Consider the following 13,173-nt stretch of genomic DNA (forward strand, 5'->3'; position numbering starts at 1 on the left):
GTTTGTTAAATAATCTTTGTACAAACTTCCTATATACATTATTCACACAATTTACAGGAGCACTGTTGGAGCGTTCAGACAAAAGGGAAGAAGAAGTCAAAGGGCAGTTTGGCATTGATGGTGGGCGTGGCTCTGTAACCAGGAAGAGCAGCGGCAGAAACTGGTATGAAGGCCACAGAGCTCCTGATTGGCAGGAAGCTGCTGCCTCCAGACAACATGTCCTGTGGCAGGACAGGACAGGACCGTCAGACACAGGGGAAATCATCAGATGGCATTTTTTTTGTATTGAAATCTTAAAGTCTTTATGAAAAAGGGCGTCTTACCAGACTGGTGGTGTTGCTCTGGATGACTTCTCTGATGCTTACAATCTGAGGTTGGGGGTTCACCAAGGATCCATATTTGGTCCATTCAATTTCTAAATGAAGTGACAGCGGGATGCTGCAACTCTGTGCTTCCTGCAAAACACAAACATAAAGCATATTGCTGTCTGTTCAACAGAGTTCATACAATATGCTTGAAGTAATTTTAGTTGTATCCCAGAACTTAAATTTCTGACTGTCAAATTCAACATTTCTTCACTTGGGTCCTTAAAAAATACTTGAATATAATCAAGAGAACAGAATGACATTTTGTTTATATATTTTTTTATAGATATTTTTGGGGCTTTTTCAATGCCTTTACTTGATAGGACAGATATAGCATGAGGGGAGAGAGAGAAGGGGACACAGTACATGGGGTGTCTGCTCTGAGCCACCGGGCGCCCCATCATTTCATTTTTTAACGAGAAAACAAAGAGTGACCATGGTTGCAGATATTATTAGTAATTATTAGATCTGTGAAATTATTTTTTTTAATTGATTGCTAAATTTCACATTTTTTAATCACGTTCTCAATTCCATTTTTTTGCATTTCAAAACAGTTTTGAAGTACATTTTAACAAAAGCAATTCTTACCAGACTGTCTTCAGTCAAATCACACAGTCATGGGTAGCAACACAACCCATTTTCATCAGACATTTTAGGACAGAGGTCAAGAGGCCGCTGTGAAATGGCTGTGCCATTTTTCAATCATCAAAATATAGCCTAACTCTATAACGTTATTCCGCCTCCTTACAGAGAAGCTAGCTGCAAAACAGGTCAGGCATTTTAAAAAAAAGCACTGAAGAGGGACTTGTGTTTTTAAATCTGGCTTAGGTGAGAGACATACAACTTGAAAAGGTAGTATTTTATAAAAATTTTAAATAAAAACATCACACCACAGCCACCCACCTCCTCTGATAAGCACAGAAACTAAACAATGTCCTGCTGTGGACAGGGCCGCAGCAAAACGTATTTTAGCCACCTAAAAAAATAAATATCAGTTTAATCGCACACTATATTGGAATATTTTTGGTGTTTTTGATATAACAGCTTCAAATCCCTATCGGTTAGGGGTGTTTTACAGCAAGGTAGAGTGGTGAAAATATTCTAAATATATAGAGTACACATAAACTGATACTGATTTATTTAGGCGGCTTAAAACAAATTAATGAAGGCAGAGTTTACTCAGCGCTGTTTGATCAGCCTGTATGTAGGCCTATGTAACGCAGCGGTTTTCTACCCTTAGATTATTTTAAACAAACACTTAGGATTGTAATTTGGTCTATATCATAAACTGGATAAATCTTGACCACGAGTCGGACGTACTTCCGTTACTAAATGTATTCTTCCCCTGTGCTTGTATTCTGGGACGACAAGGACAACAGTGTATGGGCCCTGACACTTCATCAGTCAGAAACAGGATTTTGCTAGACCTGAGACGCTTCTGTTTTCAAACTCACCGCAGGATTGAAGTTGCTCATGATTGGCACCCAGTCCAGTGGATATTCTAATGGGGAGTTTCCAAAAGAAGCCACATAGAGAGCACGGTGCGGTCCTCTCAGAACATCCAACAGCACCTGAAAGACCAGGGAGCAGTTGGCAGCATCCTCCAGTCTGCAGAAACAAGACACAGATGTGTTAAGACATCGGGAAGCATTGAACCTGACCATAGTGACTAGATTTTTTCAATCTAAGGCTGTCATGCCTTAATGTGCAGCCGGACACAGAGTCCACACCGAACAGGACAGGGGAGCGTTGATGTGGACCCTGCAGACAGTCCTGGTCCTCGGCACTGTGGAGAAGAGACAGTGTGTCTCTGGGGTCGATGCTTCGAGCGATCCCTGTGAGGACAACTGTTAAGGACAAACCCCGGACCTTGTAGAACATCAGGATATCTCTTTCTCATCAAACTCTCTCAAAGAAGCCTTAACACTTTGCTGCTGCTACAGATTCATACTGTGTATGAGGCTGCATTCATGTGATGCCGGAATAATTGGAACGACGACTTTCCCACTTTGAAAATTCACTTGAACGGCCTCTCTTGTTGGAAAAAACGAGATAATTTCATTTTGGATATTTTTGGAGTTTTCATAGCATTTATTTGATAGGACAGCTAGAGATATGACAGGAGCCTCTGAATATGGGACGCATGCTTTACAAACGGACCTAACCAGCACCCCCCCGGAGATAATTTTATAGCATGAGCTGCCGACACGATGTCATAAATTCCTAAACGTGGCGGGCAAAAATCAAGGTTTGGTCAATGCTAAGAAACTTTTTATTTAATTCACACATTAAATATCAATTTCTGATCACATGTAAATTAATATTAACTGTTGTCTATGTATAGTGACCTAGATTGGTTATAAATTTTATTTTGTTTCGCATAAACCCTGAAAACAAGTCAAGTAAAGATATTTTCAAGCTATATTTTAGTGGCTTTAAATACATATCTTTGAAATTATGACTAACATTATTCGTTTCCTTTACTCTTAATTGTCATGAATAAACTGGGAACAGCTATCGACATCCTGTTTAAATGCTCTTAGCATTAAAATGCAACCCATCCTCTTTGTAGCTTCCATGTTGTTCCCACTTTACCATCTTGAAACACACAAACAAGTCGGAAGAATGACTTCCCAACTTGGAAACTGTGACCTACTGACATTGCATGAATGCAGCACAAGTCAAGGTGAGGGGAGTCCAGCGTCCAGGCAGGTAAAGGATATTCTGCTGTTTTTGTTCCTGACACAAGAGGCAGTCCAACCACATAACCTGGATTTCCACTGTAGTGAACGGCCACCTCCTCCCCATCCTCCTGTTGAAAACACACAAGATAAAACAAATTACTAATATTAAGTCTCAAAAACAAACATTTTGTACATTTTTAGTTTGCGCAGGACTTAATTTATTTTCACTAAATCAGAGCTTTAAAAATGTATGTGTGGATATTTTCTACCACCCCTCACTGCTGTAAGTCTACAAAATCATTTTGCAGTTTTTTCTCCAAAAAAAAAAAAAAAACAGGATCAGACACACTTAAACCCTTGGGAAGGGTGCTCTTCCATGAAGTAAGCGGGTTTTTTTTTGTACAGCGCTTTGATTCATTTGTCACTGTATTTGTGTTTTGACATCAGCAGAAGCTTTGACCCCTCTGCCAAAGAAGCTCTAAATTATCATCTCAAGTAACCCATTTCTTGACATCATTACATGATAGGGAGACAATTCAAGTTGAGACACTACCTTGACAAATGTGATGTGGAACTCCTGTTGCAGGGTCAGTGCTGCTTCACGGATAAATCCAAGCACCAGAGACACAGACGCATTCACTATCTCTCCTGCTGGGTTGTACCTGATCACATAGGCAACCTATGAGACAAATTTTTTCTTATTAGTTCAAAAGACAATGACTTTTTGGGTTAACTCAGGCACTTCAACGCAAAACGCCGTTGACAAGCTACAAACCACCCAGTGCAATATTAAATAATAACACCACACAGAACAAGTGTCATCAAGCAACCACAGTCAGCATCATCATAGGCACACACAGAGCCAAAAGTAAGCTAAGAAAACTAGTAATCAAACAAAGCTGCTAACAACAGCAGATGACAGCACACAGAATGACACGTAATGACAACGATTTAAGCAAATAAAAGCTCAGGCTTTGAACTGAAGTTTTACGGTATATTGATATATTGCCCAGCTCTACCTGAAATATTTTTACATTTGCAGCTTTTTTAATCCTCAACTACAGGAGGGTCCCTTCAGACAGTCGTGTGTTGGAGTGTGTTTGACTCACCTTCAGCACCACGTTAGCACAGAGGCTCGGCTGCAGGAGAACAGAGTTGAGGTTTTCTCCACCGCTGATCTCTAGCTCTGTCTGAGTCCCATCCACAGACTGCAGGACGACTGAAGCCACGTCCACACGAACAACCTCCAACAGCATCACAAACATGCACATTAGTCAGCTTTTATTAAAATCCACCCCAAATCTTGCAGTTACATAGGTATTTTGCTGGGGATTGCAATGCAGGTGGATCTATCAGTTCAGTGCTTTGGTCCAGACTGAGACATCTCTGCAGACATTCATGTTCCACTCATACGGTAGTTTTAAACTGATGATATTCCCATCAGCCTTTGCTGTTCTTTGTATTCAGTACTAGTTAGCATGTGTTAGCTCTCTGTATTATAATTGTGAACCAAAAAATCATTCAGTCAAGTTACAGAGCTGCTAACATGGCTGCAGACCTTAAGTCATATTTCAGGACATTCCATGCAGCTGTCCATTTCTCTTACAGATATGCCAGATATGGGGTCATTAAAGCACAGATTAAGTTTCATGTTCTGACTGATTGATTTTCATAACATCCTTAAATGTATGGATATCAATGAAAGCTGGGGGGGAGTATTTTAAACAATCTACAAGTCTACCAGTATGTTTTGAATAAATTGTTTTGATGTGGTGATGATGCAAATGGGGCATTATGTGAATACTTCCCTCTTCTCTGTAAATGTAAAAATGTTTCCTGTCCTCACATTGCAGCAACTTTTTCTGTGCAAACTTGTTGCAGTATGTGGCATGTCACATGTTTTTGGGGGTTCTGTCTATTATTTGTGCAAAAGGTATGCCAGCGTCTTGCTAAATTTCCTAGTTAGACATGTTCATGTGAAAATTGTTTACACAGACTGCTCTGTTATTTTAAAGCACCCAATAACACCTGCATATTCCCAAACTTCCATCAGGTCATTACGGAGTTTGGAGGCCCTACTGGGAACTAAAACTAAATCCAGGAGCGCACCTTCATCTGTATCAGCTGACTAAATAAATCAACTAAAATATCTCTTAGTGTAAAGACATACTGTAGACCTCTGCACATCATAGTTTAACACACAAATACAAAGGCAATATTTTGGATTACTTTTATTTCAAAAGTCTTGTTATGAAGTAGCTTTTAATCTTCTTACTGGACTGAAATAATTATTTGCTTATTAAAATAGTTGTCAGTTTTTGTGTTGATCAACTAAATACGGATCTAAAAACGGACTAAAAACGGACCATTTCAGAGTGAAAGAAAAGAAGGCATACTCACTGCAGCATCTTCAGTCTTCCCCTGTAGAGTGAAAAAGATTTATTTTAGCATCTTTATGTTAAAATTAACTGATTCTTTATTTGAGGAGTTTTTCTGTGTTTTCAGCATTTTCAATACAGGAACTCATTTGATCTTGTGCTTATGAACAAACATTCATGTTACCAAATTAGTGAAAAAAAAAAAATAAAAAAAAAGAGAAGTTGGCCCGGAATCATTTCCAGCTACCAGAGATATTTCTTGTAAATGTCCATGAGTGTAGCAGGTAGAAGAAAAAAGCTGCAGATCCAGAATGGAAGGTTGACAAACAGTGAGCCCACCAAAACGTAAATTACAACAATAAATGGACTTCTTTGGGGCGCTCAGTAGCTCGTCTAGTAGAGCAGGCAAAGGCTATGTCCTTACCCCAGCAGCCACGGGTTTGATTCCAACTCCTCCTCTTGCTGCATGTCATCCCCTCTCTATCCCATTTCACACTAAAACTGCTCTTTCAAATAAAACCCATAAAATAATATTTTAAAAAATTAACTCAGCTATTAAGTACACAAAAGACTTGTGTGCTGTAAATTAAGCAGACTGTCCCTTTAATCTCAGTGTATGTTCTAATGTGTATTAAAAATCATTCACTGATGATGTCTGAGAGAGTTAAGTCTTGTCCACACAGACAAGGTATTTTTCTCTCACATGCACTGTTTTAATAAAAAAAAAATCTGTCAAAAACAAAACCCTAAACACAAATAAAGTGCTGTGAAGAGCACGTCAAACTACCAGGCGGTGATAGAACTGCAACCGTGAAGATACACAAAAAAGAAGAAGCTGTTGGTCAATTATAGGCCTGGGAAAAAGCTATTACCAGAAGGCTTTCTGAAGCAGTGACCTCTGTCATTCTGACGTCTCTGTTCCTCAATATAGTGAAAACAGTAACTTTACATATCTCAAAACTCCTGTTAGAAAGGTTAGAGCCAGCACTGTGTTGGCCACATCCGTCATATTATTAGTGACGTCTGACAAAGGAGATAACAGCACACACTGTCACATCTCAACTCTTCTCTACACATCTACACTGAAAACAGTCTGTGAAAAACTGAACAGTTTTACAAAAGATCCACAGTGTGTGTGTGGATAAAAAGCCAAAACGCATAAAAAAAGCTGTTTTCAGATAAATCCTGTGCGTGTGTGAATAACTCCTAAGAGCCTAAACACATGCCACATTTTTTGTACCTTGAAATCTATTGTTTCTATTATAGGAGGGCTCCAAAGGCAAGAGTGATGCCTCACAACGTGCTAGCTTCCTTAGCGCATGTTTTTCAGGGCGCGAAGGCTGTGCATCGAGACAGAGTTAACTTTTGGAATGCTGCAGCAGGCATTGAACGTCATGTGAAAGAAACCAATCACAGCCAGAGGATATATTTTTCTTCATCTGTAAATATCATTCTATTTATGGATAAGAAGTGAATGATTTAAGTGCAAGGCCACCCTTAACTTCACAATCTCACGGACAGTATTTTAGGCCTGATACACACTCCAAAAACAACTGCTGGAAGAACATCGGCTGTGCACTCAGGATTTCTGGTCAGCAGGCTATGATACAGTGCTGGTTACGGTTGCTTAGCAACCTTAAATGCCTCCACACTTTTTAAAGTTGTCACAGAGTAGGGCAGTTAAAGACGGGGCATGTGTCCTGGCCTTAAGGAGTGTTTGAGGGTGGACGCAGCAGCAGTGTGTGTCAGAGTAAATATGGGACTCACAGCAAAGAGCAGGATGTCGGTGTAGGTGTCCATGCTGAGGGCCTCCAGAGAGCTGCAGTCCTGCTCCACAACCACACGGCGGGAACACACACTGCTCTGATCCTTCAGGAACGCTGAGAAGTCACACAGCAACAACACACACATATAAAATGAGAAACACTGTTTCTTTTAAGCATGTTTGAAATACGAAATTACAATAATAAGACGGTAAAGAGGCTTGTTTCCTAAAATGTCAGACCACTCCTTAACAAATAAGCACTCTGTAAGCTGTAGATTTGAAAGAAACCTTAAAAAAATAATGGCATGTGAAAATAAAAGTATATTAATATGACTAAATAAAAGCATGAAGTATTTTCTCCGTGTGTTTCTGAAGAAGCAGAAAGTCTGCTGTATAAGCCACATGTTCCCTGCTGTGATTCAAACCTTTACTGCGTACTGTGTTATTGCATTTGTTTGTTGCACTTTGTACTGTCTGTTGTAGGTTGTATCATGAGAACAGTCAGGTGACATATCCATGAGTGTGACTGCAGGTCCAATCATAAATATAAAATCCTTGTGTTGTTAGGAGGTGCTATGACACTGTTGAGGTGTTGCAACTGCAGTTTTCATCAGTGTTTAAGCGAGGACAAATTAAAATCTACCTGTCTGTATAAGGCCACCAAAGGTAACAAAATCAAACAGACAAGGCAGAGGTCAACATGAAGCATTTTTTGGTTTATTATTGTTATTATCATTATCATTATCATTATTATTATTATTATTGTTTAAAGCATGAATGGCTTCAGCTGCTGTTGCCTGACTGAGGCTGATTAAACATCTACAGGTCAACAGCTTAGTGGTAAGGCCTTTGTACACCAAATCAATATTTTCCTCTCAACCATGTTTACACACCAACTCCAAAACTTTTGTCAATATTCGAAGTTTTCAGAACCGTTTGAATTTTTTGCATTTTTGCATCTGTTACAACTCTTTGAGCCTCATTCAAAACACTTTTGTTTCTGTAATTTAACATAAGTACACCCTCTTGTGTTCAATGTACAGAAATGCATTTCTCTACAGATGTTTCAAACAGCACCACAGACATGCTGTCCACCCTTATGAAATATGCACATGGAGCAGCAGAGTGACAAAAACAGAACCAGTGATGCATGATGACATGAGTGTAGAGGCTGTCCTGCCAGGTGTGTAGACAGTTTTGTGAAATATTTTGTTATAAGACATATTAATTACTATGAATACACTCTATATGTTACACAGCTAGCATGCTACCAATGTCAGCTAAGTATGCTGTCAAACCTCTCACTTATTAAAACATTCATACGTGGAATTAACTGAATAAAGCATCTTATTCGATTCACTATCATGCTAACTTCCCATTGCACAGGGTGCATTTAGTTAATCTATAATCTACTGCATTTTATTTTATAAATGTAAGTCCATTTACCATTTAAGCATCTATTATTATCCAATAATTGTCACACAACTGCCACAGTGGCCATGACTGAGCAAAAGTGACACTGTTCCACATTTAAGTGCACAGAAGTTACCTGCGGGACTGCTGTCCACACAGTCAGCAGTGACACCAGGAGCTGGCAGCAGGAGCGTCCCCCTCTGTCCCCTCACTCCTGCTGTCACCATCACGTCCCCATACTGAACCAGAAACCAGCAGCACAGAATCAACATCGCTCTTTCATGATAATTACAAATAATCAGTGTGAGACAAACAAGAGTTAATTCTTTAAAGCAGAGACTTGCCTTGTATCCAGGAGAAACCTGGAGCTCTGCAGCAGCAGACACCGGCACACCTGAGCTCTCCTCTGAGCCGAAAATAAAGCTGGTAAACTGTTTATAGAGGGAGTCAAAGTTCCTGTCAGTTGGGAGAGCAGGCGAGGGATGAGAGAATCCGTCAACACCTGGACAAAATCAAAAATAACTGTGTGACATGACTGCATTCTGTCTGTGGTCTAAATCAGTGGCCATACACTGATATTCTAAATATCTGTATTCTGAAAATTAGAAAAATAACACCAGACTCATTTAAATTTAGGTTAGTTTACATATAATACCGACCAGTTGGCGTAAGACTTCAGTACTAAGTGCTATTGTCTTTGAAAATATTTCAGTCGCAGGTCTTTCAGCTTTACTTTATAAAAACGTACAAAATATGTCAGGTAAACAACAACAAAAACATACATGAGAGCACAGATCACTGACATTCTGAAAAGATCATGGTAAATAATAATAATAAATAATCATAATATCAATGCAAACATCAATAACAAACACAGACAGAAACAAAAGCAAACAAGCAAAAATAATTCATATTCATATCACATCAGACGGTTTCGCCAAATAAGTTTTTGTAATATTCTAAAAGTCTGCTGCTATTTTTTTGTCGTTTGGAAGAGATGAAAGTGTTGAAATCAATCAAGAAAAGACGAAAACAGGGTTGTGAGATAGGGCTGGGCAATATAAAGATATATCATATTGAAATATGAGTCTATATATCCTCTTCAATATTGGATATGTTAGATGACGATATGGAATAAATGGTGTTTTTTCCTGATTTTAAACATTGCATTACAGTAAAGTTATGTGCTCTTCTCAACTTATCAGACAGTTCTACTTGTTTTAAAACTTGCCTTTACCCACTTAATCATTATATCCACATCACTTATGATTATTGATCAAAAAATGGTGCTGTGTAAGTGTATATGTTCTTTCTACAATATTGTCACATCAAAGAGAGAATCTAGTTAAAAAAAATGATTCTGTCTACCAGTTAATGACCTACTTTTGAGGAGATTTAAAAACATCCAAATATATATTGTGAATTGAGATGGAGCCTAAAAATATTGCAATATCATTTTTAGCCCATATCTCCCAGCCCTACTGTGAAACCAAACATTTTTGATCCGAATGAACATCACTTTAAATGAACAGGACTTACGGCTCTGTGAGTAAATGCAGAAGATGTCATAATTAGTCTCCTTCCTGACAGCCGACTGTAGCTCGGAGTAACCGTCCATTGTTGTCCCTAAAGAGTAGGACGCCACATCGTGGCTGCACAGCTGCTTTGGGCCGCTGCAAAAAATAAAAAAGAACACTTAGGATGAGCCTGTACAGATATAAACACGTTGAATTGGAGAGTAATTTTCATACTGATACACAACAGACAAAAAAGATCATTCAATCTGTCCACAAGCAAGCACACAATTTCATTTATAGATATGGTTAATTTACAAGTTAACTGTGCTTCATGAAGTAATCTTATTTTATAATGATATAATAATAATAATAAACTTTATTTATCGAGCCCTTTTCATACAAGTAATGCAGCTCAAAGTGCTTCACAATAAAATAAATGCAACACAAAAAACAAGACAATCAAAAGGCATGTTGATAAACAAGATATAAGAGTCAAAGTACAAAGTACATAGACCAGTAAGAACAGTAAAAATAACTGATGAGAATTGATGTAAAATAATAAATACAGTTAGAGTTACATTAATTAAAAGTCAGACTAAATAAATGTTTTTTTTCATTTAAAAATGTTCACAGAGACAGCTTCTCACATGTTTTTCGGAGGGGTATTCCATAATTTTGGAGTATAATAAACAAAAGCTGCGCTGCCCAATTTCTTGTGTATATAATCATGCTTATTTAAAAACCAAACAGCAGAAGATCTGAGAGCTTGTGAGGGATTATAGAATGACAGAAAGTCTGCAATGGAGGCCGGCCCCAAATCAATAAGAGCTTTAAAAACAATTAAAAGAACCTTAAAATCTATTCTTAAAGATATGACTGAAATGTACAGTATGACCCCTTCCTGTGGACCAGGTTGGACACTTACCTGACAGTGTCCACGGAGCAGCCGGTGAACAGAGACACCTCCTCACTACACGCTCTGTCACAGCAGCAGTTGACATCACACACGTCCTTGTGCTCATCACAGGGACACAACCTGTCAACTGAAACACACACAGCAACACTCAGGTTAGACAGACATTCTTTAAACAAAGCTGCTTCATCCACCTGTCTTGAACAAAGCTACCTGCCTACACCTTCTTCTTATAGAGATATGGCCTTGGTTTAGTGATATCCTGTGTTAACATATATTAAATGGCCATGTGTCTGAAATGTGTGTATATGCATTTTACTATAATATATGGGATATGTCTACGTATGCTTGAGTATGAACCAGTTGAGGGGAACCACCAGAGCCCCGCGATACGATACTATCATGATACTTAGGTCACTATACAATATCATTGTGATTTTAAATGTTTTGTGATATATTGAGTATTATAACATATATTTCTATCTTTTGTGATTTATTACTTTTTTCAGATCCTATTAAGGAAAACATTTAAAGGAATCTATTTTAATCTATTAGGATAAAGTTTGTCTTACTTTAATCATCAGCAAAATGTATCTAGTGGACTGAAAAAGCAATTGATATTATTGATTGAGTAGACTACCATAAGTTTTATTTAACTTGGCAGTATTAATAATTTATGTAGTTAAAAAAACAATACTTTGCTTCTAAATATAGATAAAATACTACCATGCAGGATTCTCTACAATTCAATCATTCAATTATTTTTACTGAAACCAGAAGCACCAAAAAGGAGGTTACATCAGCACAGTGAACAAACAAAACAAGAAAGTAAAACAAAACAAACAAAAACAATTCAAAGCAAGAAAAGATCTGGAAAAAATGCCTGAAAATTATGAATAAACTTCACTGGACATTTTTCCCAAACTTTTGAAAAAATAGTCTTCTACATCTACAGATCTCTTTTTTTGCAACTTTCTTATTTTGTTTGTTTGTCTTCCCATGTTTTTCAATAAAATAAGGCAAATTTTTTTTGCTCAGGTCTTGAGAGATTCAATAAATGATTTAATTGTATTCCCATCTTTGCTGAGCAAGTTTTGTGTGACAGGAAATAATAGCCCATCCCATAAATAGGCCCCTGTCCCAAAAATAAGCCTGCTAAGGCTATTATTCGCTACTATTATTTGTTTTATTGTATATTTAATTGTTTTCAAAGCACATCATCTTTATGTGACGATGCAGAATGTTTACATACAGTAAGCATGTATTGCATATATTGTTTGAGTGTGTGTGTGTGTGTGTGTGTGTGTGTGTGTGTGTGTGTGCAGTTAAATGTGCAAACTCCATTTTAACATATCTCAGTTTAAAAATGTCTGGATGAACACCAGAGGAACACATTTATTTGTTTCGTTTTGAGTTGTCGATTGATGACTTGTCACTAACTGGCACATACTCTACAACAACCATCAACCACAGAGGCTTTATAAAGCACAGAGCTAAGCTAGCTAGCTATTAGCTAAGCTATTACACGAAGACTTAAGAGGGTTAAACAGTGTCGTTACCGCCGGTGAGAGGAGTGAGCAGGCGGCCGGAGAGGGGCAGCGGCTCGGCGGGAAGGCTCGGCTCAGTGGTCCGCGGTGTGCTGCTGGAGCTCGGTGTCGATGTGGTCCAGTCAAACTCTGTCGGCTGCACAGTTGTATAGCTGTCAGTAACGTTGTATGTGACGTTCTGTTCACCAAACGTCGTGTTCCAGTTGTAGCTTGTTGTACTTTCGTTCGTAGTGACGGCTGAGAACCACAAAAATAAGCAAAAGAGCTTCAAAACAGACCAAAGTAAGGCGGCTGCGAGCGCCATCTTTGTTTAACCGTTGCTAGGATTCTTCTTCTTCTGGTGTTCCGCTGATGTGTTTCTGCTTGAAGCATTACCGCCACCTGCTGTCCGAGGAAGGCACTGCTCCACTCCAGATAGCTCAGACCATAGCTAATGTAATGTCATGTAAAATATAACATAACATAACATAACATAACATAACATAACATAACATAACATAACAGGGAAAAACATATTTATAACCATTTATCAGAATTACATATATAAAATTATGTTACAAAAATATATTCTTTTACTTTTTTTTTTTAAAC

At 38.2% G+C, this 13,173-nt stretch overlaps 1 protein-coding gene across 1 annotated transcript; it reads right to left on the reverse strand.

Annotated features, from left to right (window-relative positions):
* Positions 1 to 6: 6 nt before the first annotated feature.
* On the reverse strand, positions 7 to 12,887 carry LOC121948463 (tectonic-1-like). Its single transcript, XM_042493862.1, has 14 exons — positions 12,595 to 12,887; positions 11,048 to 11,165; positions 10,145 to 10,278; positions 8,950 to 9,107; positions 8,742 to 8,844; positions 7,195 to 7,307; positions 5,450 to 5,470; positions 4,159 to 4,293; positions 3,603 to 3,728; positions 3,089 to 3,177; positions 2,065 to 2,202; positions 1,820 to 1,973; positions 324 to 455; positions 7 to 221 (listed from the first exon to the last, which is right to left on the reverse strand). Exons 1-14 carry the CDS (start codon positions 12,884 to 12,886, stop codon positions 75 to 77), a joined length of 1,860 nt encoding a protein of 619 aa, XP_042349796.1. The 5' UTR covers position 12,887; the 3' UTR covers positions 7 to 74.
* Between the last annotated feature and the right edge of the window lie 286 nt (positions 12,888 to 13,173).

This window comes from Plectropomus leopardus, chromosome 9 (genome assembly GCF_008729295.1).
Source record: "Plectropomus leopardus isolate mb chromosome 9, YSFRI_Pleo_2.0, whole genome shotgun sequence".
Taxonomy (NCBI): domain Eukaryota; kingdom Metazoa; phylum Chordata; class Actinopteri; order Perciformes; family Serranidae; genus Plectropomus; species Plectropomus leopardus.